This window comes from Orbicella franksi, chromosome 3 (assembly GCF_964199315.1).
Source record: "Orbicella franksi chromosome 3, jaOrbFran1.1, whole genome shotgun sequence".
Classification (NCBI taxonomy): Eukaryota; Metazoa; Cnidaria; class Anthozoa; order Scleractinia; family Merulinidae; genus Orbicella; species Orbicella franksi.
Window position 1 is genome coordinate 32,741,808 of NC_138147.1, and position 23,735 is coordinate 32,765,542.

Genomic DNA, 23,735 nt, shown 5'->3' on the forward strand with positions numbered 1-23,735 from the left:
TTGGAAAAAGAGACTCTTTCGGGAAACGAGACTCTTTCGGGAAACGAGACTTATTCAAAAATCGAGACTTGTTCGTGAAACCATTTTTGTTCGTGAAAGGAGGCTAGTTAATTACTAAGTTCTTTTAGGTAAATTGACAACCCGATCAATAGACTGAGTTTGATTTTAATTTCAATGTTAATTGTAAAATTTAAATATTATGCAAAAGTTTTTATTCGCAATCTTACAAACTATATAAATGCTAACCAGAAACTGTAACTTTAAATAATCTTAACCTTGAAGCCACACGCGTAGGCTCTCACACGCTTGCCCGGTTCCTTCTGCCTGTGAAATTAAATCTTGCTGTTCCTCTTGATAGGAAATTGTCATAGGTTTTTATAAACAGATGGGTAACGCCCCTGAGAACCACATCATTATAGGCTAAAAGCGATAAAGGCGATTTAAAACGCTTTGTTCCACCAATTGCAAGATATTTTGCTTACTAAAACATTACAACAATAAAACATTTTTGAATTACTCCCTAGACACTACGTACAATCTGCGACAAAATTCAGTAAGCACCTTTTTAGGCCGAACTCAAAAATGAACTTTAAAACCAAACACACCTCGAAATACAATACTCCAACCCTTTCCTACATTCAATGTTGTACAAGCACAAATGAGGAAAAAACTAATTTATCAGGGGAGAGTCGGTCAAATTTAAGGGAGTCGAGTCTAAAATAATATAAAAATATTGTGATCTCAGCGGCAATGTGTGGGCTATTGTGTGGCAGATTGTAGGCCCATCTTTCTTTCAGACGATATGCTGTAAAAATTATCGCAATGATTTAAAAAATGATTGACAGGCCTAACACGACTCCCACTGTTTCGTGATAAACGGTCTTTGACCTTTAGAGTTTAGCTCTAACAAGTATGTCTTTCAGAGATTTTCCTCTCCTGTAGGAGATGAAAGGAGGGTCTCTGTATATTTCTCTAAGCAGAGGTTGATCTTGGATTAAATGCCATTTGCTCATTAAAATGCTTTTAAGATTGGGCACTGATGGATTATATTGTGTGACAAAAGGCAATAATCTCTTTTGCAATTTTGGTTTCTGTTGTAGTGCCGACTTCCTGTTTTTAAATTCGATTTCTGCGAGGACTTTGTTGACCAGTTTCTCTGGATAGCCTCGAACACGCAAATTTGATCTGAAATTTTTGATCTTTTCTTCAAAACTTGTTTTTGAAGAGTTTGTTCTCAGAAGCCTAAGTGCTTCACCTTTTATAAAACCTTTTTTCACACCTGGAGCGTGACAGTACGTCAAAGTACATAAACACGCGTTATGTCTACATTTGTGTAATCAAAAGCGCTCGAGCGCATCATAAAGAAGTTTACGGTAAATAATTCTCAAAAATAGCTTTTCTTCATTTCAACTGAGTTGATATTAGGCCTGTTCAATCCAAACCAATTGGGTAAGATTTTTAACAGCCGTAAGTCGTGATCATTAGCTTAGATCTCATCAGATCTAAAACAATCACGCGTGGGAAATTTGAGAGAAATCAAACATTTGTTGCGTCTGAGAAAGTGCTCATTTTAGCTCGTACTGGTTTGTTTGGTCATTCTGACGGCCGCGATTTCACAATATGCCCCAAGCATCGTGCAGAACTTGGGGTGAGATTCAGACCTTCAATAAAATGCCGGCATCCTCTTCACGGCAATCGGAGACGCAAGGTTGAGAGGGGAATAAATCTGAAAATGGCAAAAGAAATCAAAGCAAAGTTTAACACTGTTGTTCCATTTTGTGCAGGTAATTTTAGACTGTATTTTTTGTACTGATTAAAGTAGTCGGATTGTAAACTATTCTTGAAATAAAAAAGTTTGGAGGAGCAATCTACTTATTAGGCGGTTATCTAAAATCAATTTTCCCAAGAAGTCGGGTATGCAAATGAAGTTTACTTAAAAAGATAAATCCTATCACTTACTAGGTATATGCAGGTACTGTTGAGGCGCCCATACAGATAATATGGAAGAGGGTGAGCCACCCTCTGAGATCCCCACCGAGACACGGGGATCCTGTAGTCCCTTCGAAATTTCAGCTAGGCAAGAGGGGGAGTCTATGGATTAGACTCTAGTGATATATATACTGGGCAGGGAACAACAGCCATTGCGAACAATTGAGATGTTCTAAGTGAGATGTTCTCCTGTCAAGAAGAAGGATGCATCAAGACGTTCAAGTCATTCGCCGCCCTCCAAAAACACCTGGACGTCGGGAAACACATGGTGAAGCTAGCAAAGGAGTCCGCGTACGACGAGATCAAACGGAAATGGACGGAGGTGTGTCATTCCGTAGGTGGTGGTTACGTTCGTGGTCAGACATCAGCCAGCAGTTCTGACGACCAATTCCCCCGCCCTGGCTAGCCAAGTGGAACACGGATGGGTTCTTCGGAGAACACGGAAATCAGTGGCCTTTTCGGAAAAACCGAAGAGCTATCTGTTAGATATGTTCTGGATGAGAGAAGAAACTGGTAAGAAGGCAACCGCTTCCGATGTGGCTTTTAGAATGAAGTCTTTAAGAGACGAGACTGGTCAGAAAATGTTCACCAAGATCGACTGGTTGACAGAGCAACAGATCGCTCGATACTTTAACCGACTTTCTGCCCTGAATAAGAGCGGCCAACTACAAAGGACCAGCTCTGTAAGTATGAATGAGGACGAGGAAGCTGATGCCGATGATCTTGCTGCTGAGGCTGAAACTGTCCGAAGAAGGCAGCAGATAAGGAGAGAACTTGAACTTTAGATCATTAGTTTTGATAGGGGTGCAATTATCACCTTGTAAAGAAGTAGGAGGGAGGGTCTGGATAGGACGTTAAAAATGCCAGTTGTAAATGTAACTTTTGACAATAGACCATTTTACAGCTGTCTGCTCAGTGGCCTGCACGGATTTTGAATGGCAGCGAGGCTGCAGATGACCTTTTCTTGATAAAGACCTCACTGCTTTTGTTGTGTAAATCAAGTTGTTCGCATGCTCACTAGTTGGCAATGAGGACCGCAGAGAGGTCTATATCAAAGCAAGGTCACCTCCAGCCTCGCTTGCATTCATAGGCCAGGTAACTAAGCACACAATTGTAAAATGACCTATTCATCATTGGTCGGTGCCATCTATCAGTTGATTTTAATTTAGCTTAATTTTGTTTTGTCGGAACTGATTTAGGTGAAAAGTCACAAGAGATAAGAACACAATACTAGTTTGTAAAAATAATAACTTCTTAAATAATTAATATTAATTAAAAATGCAGAATTATTAGCCAAATAGGATTAGATTAAAAGAGCAATCAAGTGTTTTATTAGAGTGGTTTTTAATTTGAGCGTCGAAAAGTAATTGGTTTTGCATCACTTTGCTACACAATTGACTCAAAAATCTCGCGCCACTTTCTTATTCAGTCCCAAGTAAAAGCAAAACCAATGCTGCCCCGTTCTAACGCGCTTTCTCCTGTTTTACCTCTGCGTCAGTTACATGTTATTACTTCGATTTTGATTGGTTCACTGTATTGTTTGTGTCCTTTGTGATTGGCGAGAGTGATTACTTTGGTTTTAACTTTACGATACTCAATTAAAACCGCTCTTGTTGTCAGTAAAACGGACTACAAATGTCAGTAGCCCGTTACATTTTAAAGGCGATTTTTCAGTTGTTAGTGAAAATTTTAGCAATTTGTCAGTTGTCACTTAATCCCGCCCAAACCCCCAGTCTGATATGGATTGTTGAAAGAAAGCAAAAAAGTTAGCCCTACCTTCCCTCCGTAGCTAGGGAAGACTACAAGTGGGAAGGTACTGATAGAAGTGAGCTAGAAAAAATGTAAATGTTTACTGCTAATCTAACTTTTTTCAAATTCACTATCTTTCCCTATGCGAACAACTGAATATGACTGAAGAGTCGACTGAAGATGCAAATGGCGGGAAACACGTGGAGATCTGCTGGTCAACACATTGCTGGCTCAACCTTTATGTAACGCAATTCAACGCTGCCGATCCAGAGAGATACAGATTTAGTCAGAACAACATGTATTTAAAAAAAAAATGCGGATATATGCCGGCCAGAAAGTAGATAAATGTACTTATAGAGATTTGTAGAACATTCTGAAAGCGTTTCTTTACTGAAGGGATGAACAATTTGTTGGAATTCTGAAAGGTTGTCAGGTCACGCTACAAGTACTTCCCGGAGGCAATTTTCGATGGTGGTAACCCGTGGTAAGTGACAATAATAATACAATTGCAGTCTTTTCCTCTAGAATTATGCATGGTTGAACCAACGAATTTGTTAGAACTGTATTTCCTTTTTAGTCAGTAAAGGAAGATTTCCTCGTAATGTCATTTTTAGCTTGTGCAAGTTTATGTTGCTGCACACTAGCTGGGATGTACTTGTCAACAACAACTCGGCATGTGACCCTGAAATCTCCTCAGGGCATTATAAACAGCACGACCTCTTGATAATAAACAGCTGAACGAAAGACTGAAAAGTGTTTTATGCCGTACGAAAGCCAACAGCTGATTTTGCGAGCAAATCTCGAAATAACAAACGTCAAATCACAAACACTGCGATTTTACTATCGATATTTTGGTGACACGTATCTCTAAAAACGCGTAATCTTCAATTTCTTCTCAAAATCTCGAAACCTTTTGGCCTTACTTTCCCTTCTGGTGCAGTTTTCTTGTTAAACGAGCTTGTAAATGTCGATTTATTTTCTTTAGTGGCCGCTTTTGCCAGCATTGTATGACGGATAAGGTTAAAGTAAGCTTGTTTTAGGTGCAGTTTTCAAGTGGCATCCGAAGCGAAAATACGGCAGTGCCCAAAGATGTTTTAACTGTTTTTTAAAGATAAGTGATCGATGGACAAAGGAACGTTGAAATTAGTGTCATACCTTTTTGGCAAGGGGAGATAATTGACCTCAAAATCGTCAAATATTTGAAGGTCTAAAAACACAGTCGCGTATTTATGTCCATTGATTGACAAGCGGCTGATCAAATAGACTGTCACTTGGCTCTTGCATTTACTATAGATATACCAATATGTGTACAAAACCTGGTAGCAATCTGTTGAATACAGTTGTTCTGAGAGCTTCATACATTTTGCCTATATTGAGGCAATTTTCTTGACAAAAATCTAGTAAAACCAGGGGGGGTGACCTACTTCCCCCTTGAAAGATCCAAAACCGAAACCAATGTGTCTTTCTGAGTTTTGGCGTAGACCCTTTATACTGGCTAAGTTTCATTGAAATCGGTGAGATGGCATGTAGCAGACTTGCCTGGTGCACCCATGGACACACCCTTAAGTATTAATGTAGCTTTCATGTCACTCTAGCTGCAAATCTATTTTCTACCGTAATGGTCTTTCGTCGCATTTAAGACCTCCATGTCCAATTTTGACTCCCGATATTTCTTGAGGATTATATCTTTAAAAGCCACACATCAGCGAAACAGTACTGAGTCGGCTTCTCGCCCTCGATTTACAATATATGCCTAAGCGTTATGCATTGGTCACTGAATTTACAAAAAGTGTCGCTTTCTATTAATTGACAGGAAGTGAAGGAGCGTTGTATCGGACGAAGTTGTGAAATTAGCCTCAAGCCTACAACTCCATTTTCCGTGTCAAAATGGATTACTTTTCTTTGGCAAAGAATATGAATTAAGTTCAAAGCAAGATAAAATTTGCCACTCGTTCACAAACAGTAATCACAAAGGAATACTAGACGACTTTTATCCCTCAGGCTCTGCTATAGTTCGAGCGAGAACTTTCTTAGAAAGCTTAATCACCGATTGACATACGAACTCAAGCAATGAGACATTGCATCTGACAATGCAGTTACAGGATGACGTTTAGTAAAAGCGGTAACAAAACATTGCTTTAACAAGGCTTATCGGTGCTGTGTTTGTGCACAGCGCTGTTGTAACAAGTTATCGCTAGGAGAGGAAGCGAAACCGCCATGTTATCTACAAGGACGTAACAGTTAGTTCTAAGAAATGAACAGACTGAGGATGGTTATCTGATTGACCTTCGTAGTTTTTTGGGGGGCGTAAATATTGAAATAACCATCAATAACTCAGAGAGTTTATTTGTGAGCTCACTATACTATTCTACAAATGGCAGAACAAATTCCGCAAACATTACTGAACATCAGTGTGAGACGATTGCTAATTTTTTTCATACGCTTGAAGATAGAAACTAAATCTACAAACCCAATCTACCTGATAGTATTCGGTGAAATAAATTTAAAGTAAGAACTAAACTTCGGCCGAGAATTCTTCATGTATATTAGAAGCTGTCTATAAAGAACGAGCACACCAAAGCTAGCAATGATTGAAAGCCACGTACAGGCCATCTAGCACACTCTGCGTCGCATACAGAATTGATAAGGGCTAAACTTTTGAAGACATGAATCCGAGCCATAAAACTAGAAACATACATTAATCAAGGCGGAAAAGTTCTACTTATTGAATCAACCAGTTACATCTTACATGCCGTAAGAATTTCCTGTAGATCCCCGCAAGGAACCTTCGCAAAACTTAGAGAGTAAGCTGTTTGTGTTCTTCGTCATCCGGAAACTCTGCTGGATTAAGATCCATTACGTGTGCAATGCACTTGTAGGCAATCAACACCACAGTATCTTTGGTTTTGAACACAGTTCCCTTGGACTCCTCCAATACCTTGACTTTGTAGTGGGCTTCTATCCCGTAAACTTTGTCTCCGACTCGTTTCACCATTTTGCGCTCTTGCCAGCGAAGGATCTCCTTCAGGTCATCAGAGGAAGCCATGGTACTCACCAACTTGGTCGCCGTCTCGACGAGAAATCCCATAATGGGGAAACCACCGAAGATTCCTTGGATATCACGTGTGATTTGTTCTTTATCTGTCAACTGGCTGTATCGCATCAACAGCGCGTCTTGCTCCTGGCAGACAGTGTGATGGACATTGCTGCTAAAGGCGGGTTCGACTGTGATCACCTCTTGTTTGAGCTCCTCAAGTTGATTTTCGAGCTGACCGAGAAGTCTTATTCTTTTGCTTTCATCACTTTCTACGACTTTGACAATTTCTTTCGGGGTTTGTTTGGACGAAGACAAACCCATGGTCGACTATAATGTTTTCAGTGGAGAAGAACACAACAACCGTTTCTCCGAATCTCTGGGTTTGACAGGATCATTGAACAAAGGGCGCGACTAGTTTCTTTTATGGTACAGTGACGTAGGCTGGGACAATAGACTCGTTGCGATGAGTGACGCAAGAGCTACGTTGATGTCATTAGGAAAGCGTTCAATAGACCGTTGCTTGTGCCAAGCAAAGTGAGACGAGAAAGGTTCAGTAGTTGGCCAGTTTTTCTCGAGAAATCAAATACTGTACCTTCGTCGTCACTTATCGTCCAGCTTAAAGTGCCACTAACCCCCAATTTTTTTTTCGCTAATATAAACGGCCTTTTTCTCCTGATCACCACTCGCTGTAGCTATTTTTGTTAATTTTCTATGAATTTTTAAAGTTTGTAAATTGGCCCTTTTCCATGTTCACGACCGAGGAATAGCGGAGAATGGGACGAGTTGGCTTTGACGTCACTTCGTTCATTTTACGTTGCTTTACTTTAAAAAAAAATTTCCAAGTTTCACTGCCGGACACGGAGTATTTTAAGAAACCTGTCCGGCTGCCGGGCATGTAGCCACAGCGAACAGTATTTTTTTTCTGAGAAGAATGTATGCGAACGCATGGGCTTAGTTGTGTTTATGTTGGGCCTAGTTGTGCTTTGTTGTGTATTACTGTGCTTAGATGAAAGGCAATACAGGTGGATGATGACGAACGAAGTCAGATGAAGCTGGACGAAGGTAAATAATGTGAGATGGAGTTTCATGAATTAGGATTTAGTTAGATGAGGGTGACTGGAGATACATGTGGATGAGGTTAAATAAAGTTACACGAGGGTGGATGAAGCTGGATCGGATGAAGTTACACGAAGTTCCTATCTCAGGGTTCGAGATTATAAAGTTCGCCAATAAAAATGGCGGGAAATGAAGGTGGATGAAGTTAGATGAAGGCAAATGAAGGTAGATGAAGTTAAATGAAGGCAAATGAAGATGGATGAAGCAACATGAAGGGAATTGAAGTTGGATGAAGTTAGTTTTAGGCAAATGAAGAGGAATGTAGCAACACGAAGGGAAATGAAGTTTTGTGAAGTTAGATAAAGGTGAATGAAGGGGAATGAAGCCTCATGAAGGGAAATGAAGGTAGACGAAGTTAGATGAAGGTGAACGAAGGTGGATGGAGCTAAATGAAGGTGAATGAAGGTTAATGAAGCTATATGAAGGAGCATGAAGGTGGATGAAGTTAAATGAAGGTGAGTGAAGGTGGATGAAGTTAGATGCAGGTGAATGAAGTTAGATGAAGGGGAATTAAGGTGGATGAAGTTAGATGAAGGTGAATGAAGGTGGATGAAGTTTGATCATTGTGGATGAAGTCAGATAAGGGGAAATGAAGGTGAATTAAGCTATATGAAGGGAAATGAAGGTGGTCGAAGTTAGATGAAGGTGAATGAAGGTGGATGAAGTTAGATGAAGGTGAATGAAGATGGATGAAGTTAGATGAAGGTGAATGAAGATGGATGAAGTTAGATGAAGGTGGATGAAGGTGAATGAAGTTAGATGAAGGTGAATGAAGGTGAATGAAGTTTGAATATTGTGGGTGAGGTCAGATAAAAAAAGATGAAGGTAAATGAAACTACATGAAAGGAAATGAAGGTGGATGAAGTCAAATGAAGAAAAATAAAGGTAGATGAAGTTTGATTATTGTGGATGGAGTCAGATAAAGGGAAATTAAGGTGGATGAAGTTAAATGAAGTGAGTTGAGGTAGGATGATAGTGACGGTTCCCGTCATTTGCAGCTTCGTCTAGTCGGCGCAGGGATGTAGCTATGTTTGATATCACGCAAATCTAAAAAAAACTTATGCTCGTCAGTACTGTAGCGAAGTATGGTGCTTTCTTTTATTGTGTCCGAACACGTACACATCTTACCGTCTGTATTAGTTTTTCTACAGGTAGGGGGGCTTATTTCAAATTTTTTTTTGAGTAGTGCACAAGAGAACAAGTGAAGGAAACCGTTTATAGAGAATGACTGACAATCTGAGAATGTTCATTGCGTCGAAATTTAGACGACAATTGGCAAAACTAGAAGCTTTCACCTGATTCTTGTAACGAAGAATACTTTACACAATAGCTGTTATTGAAGTTGTCAGCGGTTTGACATACAAACGAGGCGAGAGGGTCAATTTTGCTTTGTGTTGACCTGTTCGCCTCGTTTGTATGCCGTTTTAAACAAAGGAACATTTGACCGCAGGCTCAACTGCAATAAGAGCTATTAGTCACAACAAAAGACTACCAAGGTAAGAGAGTGAATCCTCCATATAGGCCTCTATACCCAAGGTATAAGTTATTTTCAGACATGGTAGCCAGCTCTGCCGAGGATGTTACCCGCACGATGCGTGGACTGCCCAAACGGCTTTCTCCCAATTAATTGCGACGAGATGGCGGGAAATGTAGTGTTTTGGTTTTTAAAAGAGGTTTCATAACACAGATATTTGTTGCACTCTCACTCTTTCGCCGTTCTTCGGTTTTACGGAGTTTAAAAATAAACAAACCCTCATGTACAACGGCAACGGCAAAGAGTACAATGGCTATGTGCGCATGCGTTATAATTCTTTGTTAATTTCTTTGCCGTTCTTTACAAAACAACGCATGAAAAGGCCACATTCTACGTATTGCAGAGACCGGGAAATACGACTGCCAATTTTTAAAATTTCTTTTTCAAATTTTGACGCTGTCAAACATATTCTGTATAAAATGTCTCTGACAGTGATAGACAAATTTAATAAATGTAAATTCTTGCGACATTCGTGGGTTGAAAATAAAGTCGTTTTTTAATCGACGTTGTTCTTGGCGTTGTTGTCCTTGTTGCTTAAAATTCCTTTTGTTGTTTGCGCGGCGAGTGTCTGCACTTTCGACGATCTATTTGTTCAGCTGCGTTGTGTTCGGGCGTTCGTTTGCTCTGCACTCGTTTGGATGCTGATTTCTCTATCGTTCAATCAGTTTAATATTGTTTGTGTAGGAGGCATCAGTTTCTTATTTAAACTCCTATTAAAGTTTCGAAATGTATTAAAACATAGCTAAGGTAGAAGCTCCTTAATATTTATATAAAAGAAGGCATCTCCACACGTTGGAGGTTTTCCTTCGCTTTGAAACGAAACGACACATGGACAAATCCTCCACGAAAACATCCACACAACGCGCGAGTAAGGTACGCGGAAGAACTGGCTACCATGTCTAAAAATAACTTCAGAGGATTACCTCGGGTATAAGGCCTTTAATGAGGGTTTCGCTTTCTTACTTTAATAATCTCTTGGTCAGAAACAACACCACAGTATTAGATTGCCACAGCAATTGGAATCTTACATCAAATATTACATCAAACGCCTGATGCCTTCCCTCAACAAAGGACTCAAACCCAGCAGAGAACTTTGCTTTCTCATGTGTATTACTTTTTGTTTCGTCTCTTCATTGTTATTAACACCGTATTTAAGAGCTACCTGTTATGCAGATTCTCGTCTGATGATGGTATAGCTCTTGCCGAAATATAACTTCTAGTTTTGCCAATTGTTGTCTGAATTTCGACACTGTGAACATTCTGGGATTATCGTTCATTCTCTATGTACCAAAACTATCAGCTGGTGCTGAGGTCGTTTGTATTTATTAATGTTCAGTGAAGATTTTTGTTTCTACAGAAAAGGTACAAATAAACGTAGAGTAAGAAATTTGAATTTACTCCTTTTTTTCATGTCTCACCTCCTCTCCATTGGAGAAGTGAGATCTGAGGATATAATATGTATGTCAATTAAAGTGCTGAGGATAAATTGCTTTTGATTACCATTTTGGCCCTGGAAAGGGCCAGTAAAAACTGCTACGAAAAGCTGTTAGTATATCTTTTGTGTATGTCTCAAGGGCTACATTAGCAATACGGTTTATGGGTGATTGCATTACAAGAGAATATTACTTACCAAATAGCGACAATAGAAATAGATGATCAATTCAAAATCGTTCATCGTTTTATCAAGACGATTATCAGTTACCATAAACCCATTATTAATCCCCCTGATTGGTATATACAAAACTCAGTTGATGGCGGCTCACTAGAAGGGGGCAGGTTAATTTGTCACTCTTTTGTTGTAGTGCGCCCCATTCGATTCTGTTTGAGCACAAGTACTAGCAATATTTCACCAACTTTCTTAAATATGTTATGCAAGTTTACACTCAGATTTGTTCAATAACAATGTTCCAATAATAGTGTCTGCCTTTTTTGGTTTTGATGTGAATGAAAAGGAGGAGGTGAGGGAAGGGGGGACTTTCACATTTACCATTACTTTCTGTACTATGTATTTTAAAAACACCAATATATCCGGACAAATTTTCTAGCTATGATTTCCTTTCTTTTACAACAATTCATGAATTATTGGGTTTGAAAAGGAGTCATAGATATTCCAAGGCAGCTAAGTGAGATAAACCACTTTAAAACCTCTTTATTTAGGAGCAAATTTGCGAGAAGCAAGCATCCTTTTGTATTATGAGGCAATCACTGAAGTTGAACAGGTAGTCTCAAAATAAGCGTTTGTAAGAGTCTTACATATAACTAATCAGTGAAGAGGAATTGATTCTATTTCTCAAAACAAACAAAACACAATTATTTTTCCTCATACATATAATCAGTCTGCATCTTCTCATAATTGGGAAGTAAGACAACACATGCTCAGTCAAGGTCCAGCACAGATTCCTGTAGTATGGATCTATTAGTTTTAATACAAAGTGAAGCATATTGTTAACTCAATACCGATGGATCTTTGGGACCTTTTTCTAAGGTGAAGGTAGTATGAATTCCATAATTCCTATATTTTCATCCATAACAAGGGAAAAGCTGCTCTTTCCCTGTTTGGAGAAACACACACAAAAGAACTACTGCATGGGGTAAGAACTTTTTTTTATTAGAGAATGTTTCTTCTGGCAGTTGGTGCTAACAGCATTACTCTGAACATGTACACCCAATCCAAAACAGTTCTTATAATTAAGAGCTGATCACTGTTGTGGCGATAAAAGTGATACTAACTTATCAGAAATGAGAGCAAAATGATGTATAATGACAGCTGGTCAATACTAAGTTGGATCAGTCATGTACTTTCGTCCGTCATAAAGTATTTCTTTTAATTCTATGCCAGTGAACAATAATTTAACAAAAACAAATGATGTCATTCTCGATTACGTGCTGATATACTTCATTTAAAAAGGAAAACCTTACAACACATAGATCTGGCAAAAATATTTACCAGATCAAGTTTGATTTCGGGTTAACTTTACAACTGTTTTCAAAACGTCTGAAGGGTGAAACCATGATCTTCTCTCAAATAGGTATAATATAAACAGGCTTACATTTATGGTTATGATGTCATGTACTGTAACGTTCCGGATTCTTTAACTACGCGATCTGCTTTCCAACACCCAGCGAAAATAACGTGTTATCTTTCTACGTCGCCATCTTTGCCTCGTACCTAACGTTTATACGCGTTTTAAGGTAAATTTCGAACTAAACTTCTGCCACCATTTTATTTTGATCGTCTCATCAGGTCACGTGATAAAAAAACTCCGAGATTTTTGGAGATTTTGTACCACGTGCCTTTGCCAGGTCTTCTTTCGACTAGCCACCATTTTGATATTCGTCGAGAAGAAGGCCCTGGGGACGAGGTTAGGAGCAACTTTGGGCTCGAGATTGACAGGGCATTCGAAAAAGGCTAACGTCATCCACATTCTGTGCGCATGTGCAAAGGACAGTAGTGTTGTTTTCTCGCAGTATTCTCGAGCAATTTAGTGTGGACGAGAAAACGCTGCAAAAACGGTACCGTGGACGGGGTAACGTTTTCCGGGAAAGCACATCGTTGAAAACGCATTTATATGGACGGTTACTGGATCATTAAAACTATCGAAGTGTGCAATAAGTTGGTTGCCATAGTGATCGTTTTTGAAGCCAGCAGTAGAGCAGCAGGAGAGCCTTAAAAAGAAATATCACAAAAGTTATGAATGACAAGTAAAGGTGATTATCTCTCTGTCCCACGTTATGTTTTTATCGTTTCCAAAATGTTGATGGCCACTTTGTAACTTTGATAAGATAAATGTCTCTCATACAGGTCGACAAGGCCACAGAGTTTGATATTAAGAGATTTCTGTAGCTCTAATTAATTGCACAAGTATTTAAATTTGAATGCTAAGCATTCCTGAGCAAAAAATACATATAAAGTTAAAAAGGAGCAGAAGATTTCAATACTTCCAACTTGCAAATATAACATATCCAAAATTAAACAATGTGAAAAGATATAGCAAGCTATAAAGTGCATTTAAATATTCAAACAACTGTTCTGAATTGTTTTTACACGAAAGACTTTACTGGGTCGTGGGATTTGTATTCCAAATCGTTCTCCGTCATAACAAAGATTGTCACATTTCCCCTTTTGATCGCAGAATAACTTCGACGAAGTTCAGCCGACGTGACTTTTAACAATGTAAAAATGAAAATACGGTGTGGTAGATCAAAAAATGTTCAAATTCCTCTCGTGGATTTTATTCCAAGTACACTTATGTATTACAGTGTCTCTTATTTTAATCAAATTTTTACATAAATAACGTTGTAACTCTTCCCACGCATACTAGGCAGATATTATCGGAAATTGCAAACATGACACAATTAGCTTCATTTGGAACTTCCGACAGTTTGCGATATTTTAGCTTCAAATGGAGGTAATACAAATTCCAGAGTGAAAAGTTCGTAATGATTTGAACTTCCGAAGCTGCTCTATCGATACATAATACTGGCTTTAGCTGGAACAGTTAGCGCCAGCATTGGAAATGGATAGATTTTTTGCTCAATATTACTCTTTTCCCAGAGCTCGGAAAATACCAAAAGAAAGGGGTTTCGAGACAGTATAAAGCCCTTCTACGTCAATAGGGTGACAGTCAACGCTGATAAATCTTGAAGCTTGTATCCAGCTATTTTTAGCTTGCTATTTATTTTTATTTATTTTTTTTTTTTAGAAACGTGCGAATGCGTCATTAACCCTCGTTGCTTACTGATAAAACTAACAAATAAACAAAACGTGTTTGGGGTTATTTTTACAACCAACAAATATCAAAGGAAACTTGCAAAGGAACCTAGTTGACACATGCCACCCCAAGCTCTTCTTTGTTTTGACTTTATCTACAAGTGAAGGAAATGTTCTGAACGTTTGGTGTCTTCTGAAGGCCGTATAAGCTCGTAAAGAGGCGATTTTTTTGTGGAGTGACTGAAAATATTGGATAGCATAGTGATTTAGATCACGTTTAGATTCAGACGCTGATCAGGGATTCTGATTGGCTAACCAGCATTGGACGAATTCGTTTCAAAGTTTTCAATACTAACGTGCCACAGCAAGTTCCGCAAAATGACTAAAAATAGAATCTTTTCTTTCTGCAGGCCATTGATTAAGATACCACAAGATACCGAACTAACCACAATACATTTATCCAAAATTCAAACAATGTAGGATATTACTGTATACAAACCTTCGTGAACCGTTTGCTGCTTTGTTTGTTAGTAGATTATAACGCTGTTGGCTGTTGTTTACTAGTATAGGTGGCGGATATATCAAAGAAGTGCTTCATGTTTTTAATTTTCGGAATTAGGTAAGAAATCATCGAAGATTTTGAAAAAAAACTTAAAATTGGTGGGATTCCAAAGTTGAGAGTTCCATCTCGCCAATGACTGAATAGTTTGTGGCTTACCTCCTCCGGATATAACCTGGCTTGTTCATAGCGACACAGACTCTTTCAATTAAGTCATTGCGGCAAAGAAATAAACCTGTGATGATTACGGGTAAACCATTCTCACGGTGTACGGGAAACGAGCTCGAGAATGATATCGACGTAAACAAACTACTGGAAAAATCGACGACAGAGCTCATGCAACTTATAATCATGGGGCGACTATGTCCCACTACTGTTTAAGAAGTGCAAGGAATTATTATTGAAGGTTTTCGAAGTGGATCATTTTTTTTGTAAACCTTTATTCACAAAGCCACCCAAAATCACTCGCCTTAGCTCTCAGTTGTAATTTAATGTATCAATAAGTGCCATCCATGTCTTTTCGCGTTCCATGGTCAAGATAATATATGCGAATTTATTCCAAGTTCGAAACACAAAAATTAACCTTTCACAAGCAGGGTCAATTTCTTTTTAACTAAAGATGTTTCACTGATACCGACATTTCTTCTTAAACAAAGGTTAGTTTTGGACTTTTTCAATCTTCCATCGTTCCCCCCAAAAGACACTCCTCTAGGGCATGTTGTTTTATTCAAGTTACACAAACAAAATAAACGAATTGTCAACGTTTACTTGTCAACCTTTCCCGAAAATAAAGGAAAATGCCTCTTAACATTTCCTGTAGAGTTAACATGGTTTAATCACATAAACGAATAAAAGTTATTTTTGGAGAATTCGTACAAATTTAACCGATATAGGCTGAAGGTAAAAATACAAATGTTTTAGATAGTTAATGTTGACAGAACCAAAACAAAGAAAAAACTCTTGGAAATATTTCTTGATTTTGTTTTTTTGGTAGAATGATAAAATCAAGTAATAGAGTTTACTAGGAAGATCAAATATGGAAACTTTGGTAGATTGAAAACGAGAGTTTTAATGACACTCGGAGGGCCTGGCTTTTTAAGGCGAGATTCGCGTATTCAATCGAGCGAGCAAAACCTTCTAGCTCATTCCATTCATTCAGATTTCGAGGAGATCGAAAAAGAGAAAGAAAGCAAACGCATTTAAATCTAGCACAATGGAGTTTTCGTTTTCATGGAAAATCATTTCAAGTCGCGCGAGGCAGCGAGGATTTTTACAGAAGAGTTTTTTTTTCGGTCAATACACCATCCAAAAACAGTACAAGTTTTTTAGAAAAATTTCTTTCATTAATGCCCGTAAACTGAGCATAAGATCAGTGCCAGATTGCGGCTCAGAAAGTTTCCCAGGCGCAATATAAACCTGCCTTGTAAGTCCATTAGTAAATATTGGTTTTTGTGCAGGAAATTCGCGACCATAGAATCACACGCTTGCCAGCTACTTAAGTCGATAATAAGGAAATGTTCCAAACAAAAGAAGAAAAAAGGCTGTAAAGATGATAGTGGGAAAAAGAGATGGCCAGGTACGCAGTGGTGACGAAGTTAATGCTTCTTAAAACAGGAAATTTACGAGAAAGTTACTGAATGACAAAAGAGCAAGAAGGTTGAATGAAGACTGGTGTTAATGCGACTCTTATCTGTTCAGTACAGTGACCAGATCTCTGTTGTATCCATTCTTTAAGCACTTGTGCCCTAATTTACATTGATTTTTTCCGAGGCAATTTATCAAATTAAGCCGTCCAGCCACCTAGTGAAACCTCGAAGTAAACGTTTTAGCTTTCTGTACTCGCCGACAAGTTTTGAAAATAGAATATCTCAAAGGAAGCTAAATCGTCGACTCAGCTCAGTTGCATACTCTGGTTTTATCTATCCCCCATTAAAAAAAATCAATTCTGTAAAGAATAAAGAATGAAATACGATGACAGAAATTTATCCTTGTTCATATCGGCAGGGTAATGTTGGTCGTGTTTTTTGATTTGAGCGGGTTTCCATTTTGATATGAGTCAAACATTGCACATTCGTGATCGAGTCATTTACCTTTCATGTCCCCTACTGCGTTTGATTCTTATCTCTCGGTCACCTTCTCGATCTTTCTTATTATAATCTTTGTTTAAAAAATCGTTGGTAATTCACGATTATTGATTTAACTTCTATAAACGTAGAAAGTATCTGCAACAAGATCACTCCAAAGTGTTAAAGTCACACAGGACAAGATTAAAAAGGTGTAAATCTGAGTCACTCTATATCTTTATTTGTTTTTATCTCAGCTTAGATCGAACTCTACATGGTGTATCAGCCAACTGAACTGGAGGGAACACTCTGCCAACCAGCACATCTAATTAAATTACTGTTCCAGCTATTGCCTATTTGGCATCGTCGGTCTTGTAAAGAACTCGGCGTAAATGAAAGGGAGCAGAGATTTTGCGTCCAAGAAAAATATATTAAATTAAATTAACATGCAAACCTGAGCGATTTAACTTCTGTCTGCCTGTTGTACAACCTTCTAATTTGAAATGAAAGCTGAGTTTTTTTGGGACTTCTTTAAGTCTTTTCATACACAATATATTAATCTTTACCCTGATTTCGGAGATTTCATCTTTTCTATATCTCAATTAGGGTTCCCAAATCACTGAGTATAACTGCCTTTGTTACAATACATATCCTGTATCCTCTCCAGGCATAGAACTTAAGCTACCAAGTTTTGCTTATTCATTTATAGTGATCAGAAACTAATTTTGAGTCCTTGTTTCCATTTGCGGTAAGGCAGCGACACCAGATTTATCACTCTTTGTATACAACAAGTTTTTGTCACTTTGAAACAATCTTCTTTTATGATTTCGTGGTAAAAGAAAAATCAAAAGTTAATATAGTGCGTGTGAAATTTGCAGCTTTGTAATTTGGAAACACAATGGGCAAAATATAAAATTTACGTGGCGGGCTGAAAATGGAAAGTGCTGAAAATTGATAAAAAGTTGTCCTGTTTAATGCGAAAATGTTCACTTTTAGGCAGGCGTTTTTGAAATTAAAATCACCGAATTAGGAAATTTTAATCAATTCCTGTGTGTTCATCTCACAGGGGTCGATGAAAAAGTTTGCCGACTTCATTTAACTGGCCAGAAAGCTTTCAATAATGAGTCACAGTGTGGGTACTTTTGTCCACAGTTAAAAGCTTTTGTTTCCTTTTCTAACAACGTACTGATGGAAATATTTCAAGTGGTGATTCAAACCTTCGAAGGGTTTTTCATTAAAATTTGATCAGATGAATTCTTTGCTTAGAATTAAGCCCGAAACAAGCTGACGTCTTCCGGATGAAGTTTTGTGTCCTTTGAAACAGACGAGCAATCATTTGTGAAGTTTTCAAGAAGTTTTTGGCAACTGTAATAAGTGTTTAACTCTTGCTTTTATTTTTTTACATAATTCGTGTTTACCCCATTTATCAGAATCATACCCATTTATTCACTTCTACCCATATATAGTTCAAAGGTGCAACTTTTTATCTGCCTTGCTCGGAGAAAGATTTGTTCAAATTGATTTTTTTAGCTTTTGTATTTGTGTTCAAGTCGTCATTAGTAAGTCGTGGTGAGAGAATCTACCGGAATCACTATTCTAAGTCCTTGATGGAGATAAATCAATTCTTCTGTTACTCTTTTGTACGTTTTAAGTATGTTAATATTATATGAACAACGAGCTAACTGAAACAGGATGGAGGAACAAAGAAATTTCTACCAGAAATGGAAACAAGTCCCTTTCATTTTATGATAATACCACATAGGTTCAATATTTCAGTACACGTCTTCGAAAAGCGATCAAGTCATTGCGTGGGGCAAACTTTCCAATTATATATTGTTTAAAATGTGTTGCTTTTTGAAACCCCTCTAATAAACAATATATTAGAATGAATCTGATATACCAAATACGTTGAAATATTCTGTGATATTCTAACAACTAGTCAATAGATTTCTTAGTCTTATTTACAATAAAAATATTTCGAAGAAGATATTGCTTTGCTGGCACTATATCTTGACGTAATGGCCTCTTCCTCTTGTTAATTTTTTTAAGATTCTGCTCTAAAGAGTTTAACTCAAATAGTACTTTCAGAGTTCTTGATAAAGAAAAATTCCTTTGTTCCATTTTCGGTGAATTTTTGCCACATTGGTTTCTACTTTTACGCCCAACCCAATTCACTAAACGCAATGTTTTCAAACAATTGACGTCTTTCTGTTTTTCAGCAGTCTATTTGAGTTAAGAAATGGCAACGTGATTAATCTGGAGAGCGCTTCAACGCCAAATATAACTCATTTCTGAAATCAAAGGCATTTATAGTTCTGGCAAGGGCGTTTGGTTTTTCTATACCCTCCTGTTTTCACATGATTAAACCGGGCCATGAAAACGAGTGTTTACCCCAAGAACTACACAGTTATTAAGTGTGTTTAAGACAATGTTTAATGTGCGGTGAAAAGCACAGATCAACAAGGAAACCGCAATTAAAAATGTACTAAGCTTTATTTAACAGTCAGAGAGCCTAAGCGCATCTATCTACTAAGGTGTTACATGCCGGTCTAAACTCTAGCGTCTTTGTTGTTTGTTCGATTGCAGCTGTGGCTTACATTATATTATTGTTTCGCTCACTATTAGAGGGATAACAGCGCAAATAAACTTCATACTTTACAATACCATCAGTGGCATCAGAATTCCACGAAAAACTACTCTATGCATTCATTTACATGTTGATAATTCCGCTTTGGCAAATAAATTTGTCTGCACAATGAAATAACTAATTTTCTTCATGAGACTCTTGTCAACTTTGCAAATGAGTTGTTAGTCGCCTCCAGCTATGAATGAGTAAATTAACAAATCTGTAATTATTTATATATCGTTTTCTTTGTCTATTCCTCCTTAATTTATCGTAAAAGTTCCTTTAGCCTTAAAAGAAACTGTTTACATAACTGATGTGTATTCAATTCATTCATCAACTTTCCTATAACAGGAAAAATTCCTTAAATTCGACACAGTCAAATACTCTGGAACTATATTTTACACTCTCTCAATTTCGACTCGTTTCGAGCCATTCTAAAATGCAATAGATAAATTCAAGATTGATTACAATTTCTCTTTCGTAAGCGTTCATTCCTTGCAATGCCTTTAAACACTGTTCTTTTATTGTTCAAAATTTCTGAGATTTAACAGGCGAATGACCTCAGCTGGTGGGAATGGTTACAACAGTTCCATGATCAACTGATCGACATATTCCACTGAACTTCAAAACTCTTTTCCAAAGAGTGAAAATGTGTAAATTAGCAGGCAAGCCTGTAATTGTATGGGAAGATCAGTCGAGTCGGCTCCGATACGTGAAACCGATCAAAGGCGGGGGAGGAAGGCAGGTAGTCGCCAGAATGAGTCGCGTACGAGTTGTACACAAGACTTGGCTCAAACGCTCGAGGATATACCGGCATAAGCAGTCCTGCCTCGCGCTGTCCTCTGTCAGGTGCCAACAGGCTGGCCATGTCAAATGATTTGCGCTTTTCTTGGTAGAAGCCCTCTGGTTTTTCAGTGGTGGTGGTAGCTTCCTCGTCTTTCTGGTCCGCATCGCACTCCGTTGTTGAACAGTCGACAGTGAGTTCATCCTGATCTTCGGAGACTTTTTCCACCTCTTCACTGCTCTCAGCTTTGCAGATTACAACATCGTCTTTGGACTCGCTGGATGCTCGTCGGCTCTTGTGTGATCTTTTCTGTATTCTTCTTCGCCTGAAGTCGCCGCGTCGGAAGTCGTCATAGTACAGAGAACTGATTGCCCAGAAATGTCCTTTCCCATTTGGACTCCGGCCGGCTTTGACAAAGCAGTCGTTTAGGGAAAGGTTATGACGAATACTGTTTCTCCAGCCAGTCCCCTTGTTTCTGAAGTAAGGGTAGTGTGTGAGGATGTAGTTGTAGATGTCGCTCAAAATAAGCTTCTCTTCGGGCGTGCTTAAGATCGCCTCGGCAATGAGTCCGATGTAAGACTGACTGGGCTTCTCCTCGTCGGAAGACGAAGCGAATCTGAACTGGTGAAAGCGTTCTTTCCAAAGAGATGGATACGCCGGTGCTCCAAAAGAACATACAGGCCAAAGTGGTGGACTGGAAGGCTTTAAAACGTGGTCCATGGCCGCAGGGCTAAAAGTTGGAGAGTATGGTCCCCAAACGGACCAGAAATGGCGAGAAAAAGGCACGCTTGAGTTGCGATTTCTCCAATGGAAATCATCTCTGTCGCCATCGGCCTCACTCGTTGGTGATTTTGGAATCGAGACGGGTGTAAACGCCGAAGCGCCGGCTTCGGTTGACGAAATCATGATGGAATCGAAGTTTGGCCTGAAGTGATGTTTCTGGTGTTAAGTTTAACGAAATTCTGAGGGTGCTGTGTCGTTTCTTGCTTATGTAGTTGAGAGGGCGATTGTTGTGATGCGTCGCGATTGGCTCGCCGTGTATCAATACACACTAAATAATGGCGCTGGTATTGTATTATCTGTGGCTGGTTGAACTTACTTATATCACGCCTGCATCCAAGGAAACAGCGATATCATCACGTAGACATGAAGAACAGATACTACCGCCCTCCCACTACAAACTGTTTCCGTGTTCGTGTAAATATTTTGATCAGCAATGCTCTGAACGCAGGATGTCGCAACGAAGGGGCTTGGTGCTGCACGAATAAGTCTTGTAATCGAATTCTCTCTCGTTTAGACAAGCGTTAATTAGCCTCCACGCCTCCATTGTTTGCGGTTGGCAGTAACAAGGGTTATTCATCACCCCCACTATAATTTCCTGTCAAAACACAGCTATGTTTGTTATTTTTCCTAGCGGGTGGCACATGGAACTTCCATTTTCTTTACGGTATTCCAGGCGATCCAGTGAGCAGTTAATACCATTCTGTCACTGAGGTGGTCTAGTTCGTTCGAAAGCCTCGAGGAATTACCCACCCATTTTCTGAGCTGTTCAATTCCAGCAACGCTTTTTTTCGCTTGTGACACAAACAAAGCAATTAATGCTCAGCGAAATATTGACCAGCAATTTCTTTATATGCTTACTGCACATTTAGGAGGTCGATCGATCGGAACGCAGTAGTTTAAATAATCAGTTGTGTTTTGAATTGATCGAGATGGTTAATGAACTACAGATAACCTTGAACTGAAAGACCAAAGAAAACTCTGGGCAGGAAATTCAGCGCATTAAGGTAACACGCTAAACCTTCTTTTCTGGAGTACGTTTTTCCGGCTTTTAAAAAGTTATGTTTTTTGCCTCATTAAAAATTCAGACAACTTCTAGATGAATATTCAGCATAACACGATTTCAGTGGCTTAAACGATAACAGAGACCGCACCAGAGGTGACTGAACCTTCTGAAGCGACTAATCGATATCGTTGTGTTATTTTGCGTGTTTTCAATACACCATTAGCAAGCGTATTTAAATAAACCGTGAAGGCGTATTGTTCTTTTTGCTTTTCCGTGGGATTCAAAACGTGAAACCCAATTGGCTTCTATTGTTAGGTATGCGCTAAGATTAACAACCTTTTAACCAGAATGGATTTTTTGATATTGGCTCGCTGGCGGCATAAAAACAAATATTTGCTTGGATGGAGTAAGTGCGCTTTGGAAAAATCGCTTCAGAAAAGTTGACAAATTTTCTCACGGTAGCGGCTAATAAAACAATTAGGTAATAATTGGTCAAACAGGGTACAACTTTACGACATTTTACAGGGTCATTTCCAGACACTCCTCTACACTAATTACCGAGGAAGACTGGACACCTTGGCGTAAATTGCGTTTATTCATCCCTGAAAAAAATTCGTAAAAAAAATAAAGAACAAAAGTCTGCTAAAACATTGCATTCAGTTATTGCTTCTCGGTTGTGTTCAAAAATAACTCTCCAGGAATATTTTTAAAACCCGCAAAGTAATTAGTACTAGTATTAAGGCCTAAATTTAGCATTGTGACAATGAATGCTTGGTGATATTACGCTTTCTATTTGCATTTGAGTTGAAAGGGTTTCGACATACTCCGAGGGGTCAAGCCTCGTGGATATGATATCCTTTAGTAATGTGTTCATTACACAAAAGACAAATTTGAGTTAAGTTATAGTTGACCATATATTGATCTCATTCCCTGAACCTTGAAACAATTTCCTTGATATGTTCAGTGGAAAAAACGAACCCCTTTTGTGAACTGGTCATGAGGCGAGGTATGCCTCGAAATTTTGCTGAAAAAAGAGGAGGCAATCAAAAGAACTATTTACTCTGTCGCAAGCAAATCGTCGGAAGACATTGATTTTTTTTTCTTTATGCATAGGTATATATTGAGCAAATTTTCATTATTAATGGTTACACATAATTGCAAACTTTTTAAAGGTATTACAAAATTGTGTACTTTCAAGTATATTGTGGAGTTTTTAGCATTAATTCGTTTTCTTGTTGACATCAATCTGAAACGTGCTTTGAGCACGTATCACGAACGCAAAGTGGTGAATAAAACTGTGTATTGCCTCCATAATAGTATGAGTTTATTTTAATGTCATGCAACCTAACTGTAGATCAAACTATAATATTATAAGAGGAGAAATTAATGAGCAATCAAGAAATTAAATCAGGAGATAATAATTTTCAAAAAAGCCTGATAATGGTAACTTATGATTTTTGCATTTCGATTTCATTTACACTTGCATATCTGCGGTCATTTCTGAGAAATAATTACGTATCTCTCAAAGTATGACTACCTTTTTAGTTACATGTCTTAGCTATATTGGGTAGTGGATTGAAATGTTCAGTTGTTCTTTGGTAAGAATCTCAACCGTTCGTGGAATTTTCGAGAAGTATTCTTTTACTTTCGTGTGTCAGTTGTGTTTCAGTCTCAATCAGCCAATCAGAAAACAACAAATCCGATATCAAAACACGAAATCACGCACGGGGCCGAAGATTGGCACTGGTGAGGAATTAGAGATTGGTTACGTGCTGCAAGGA

The 23,735-nt window shown here is 38.4% G+C and overlaps 1 protein-coding gene across 1 annotated transcript; it reads right to left on the minus strand.

The window, feature by feature from the left end:
* Nucleotides 1-14,045: 14,045 nt before the first annotated feature.
* LOC145482140 (uncharacterized) lies at nucleotides 14,046-23,148 on the minus strand. The gene has a single exon (XM_081460744.1). The coding sequence runs from the start codon at nucleotides 21,072-21,074 to the stop codon at nucleotides 20,043-20,045; it is 1,032 nt and encodes a 343-aa protein (XP_081316870.1). The 5' UTR covers nucleotides 21,075-23,148; the 3' UTR covers nucleotides 14,046-20,042.
* Nucleotides 23,149-23,735: the final 587 nt, after the last annotated feature.

Coding starts and splice junctions, on each gene's coding strand:
- LOC145482140 (XM_081460744.1), bottom strand. CDS start 21,074: ATGATTTCGTCAACCGAAGCCGGCGCTTCGGCGTTTACACCCGTCTCG.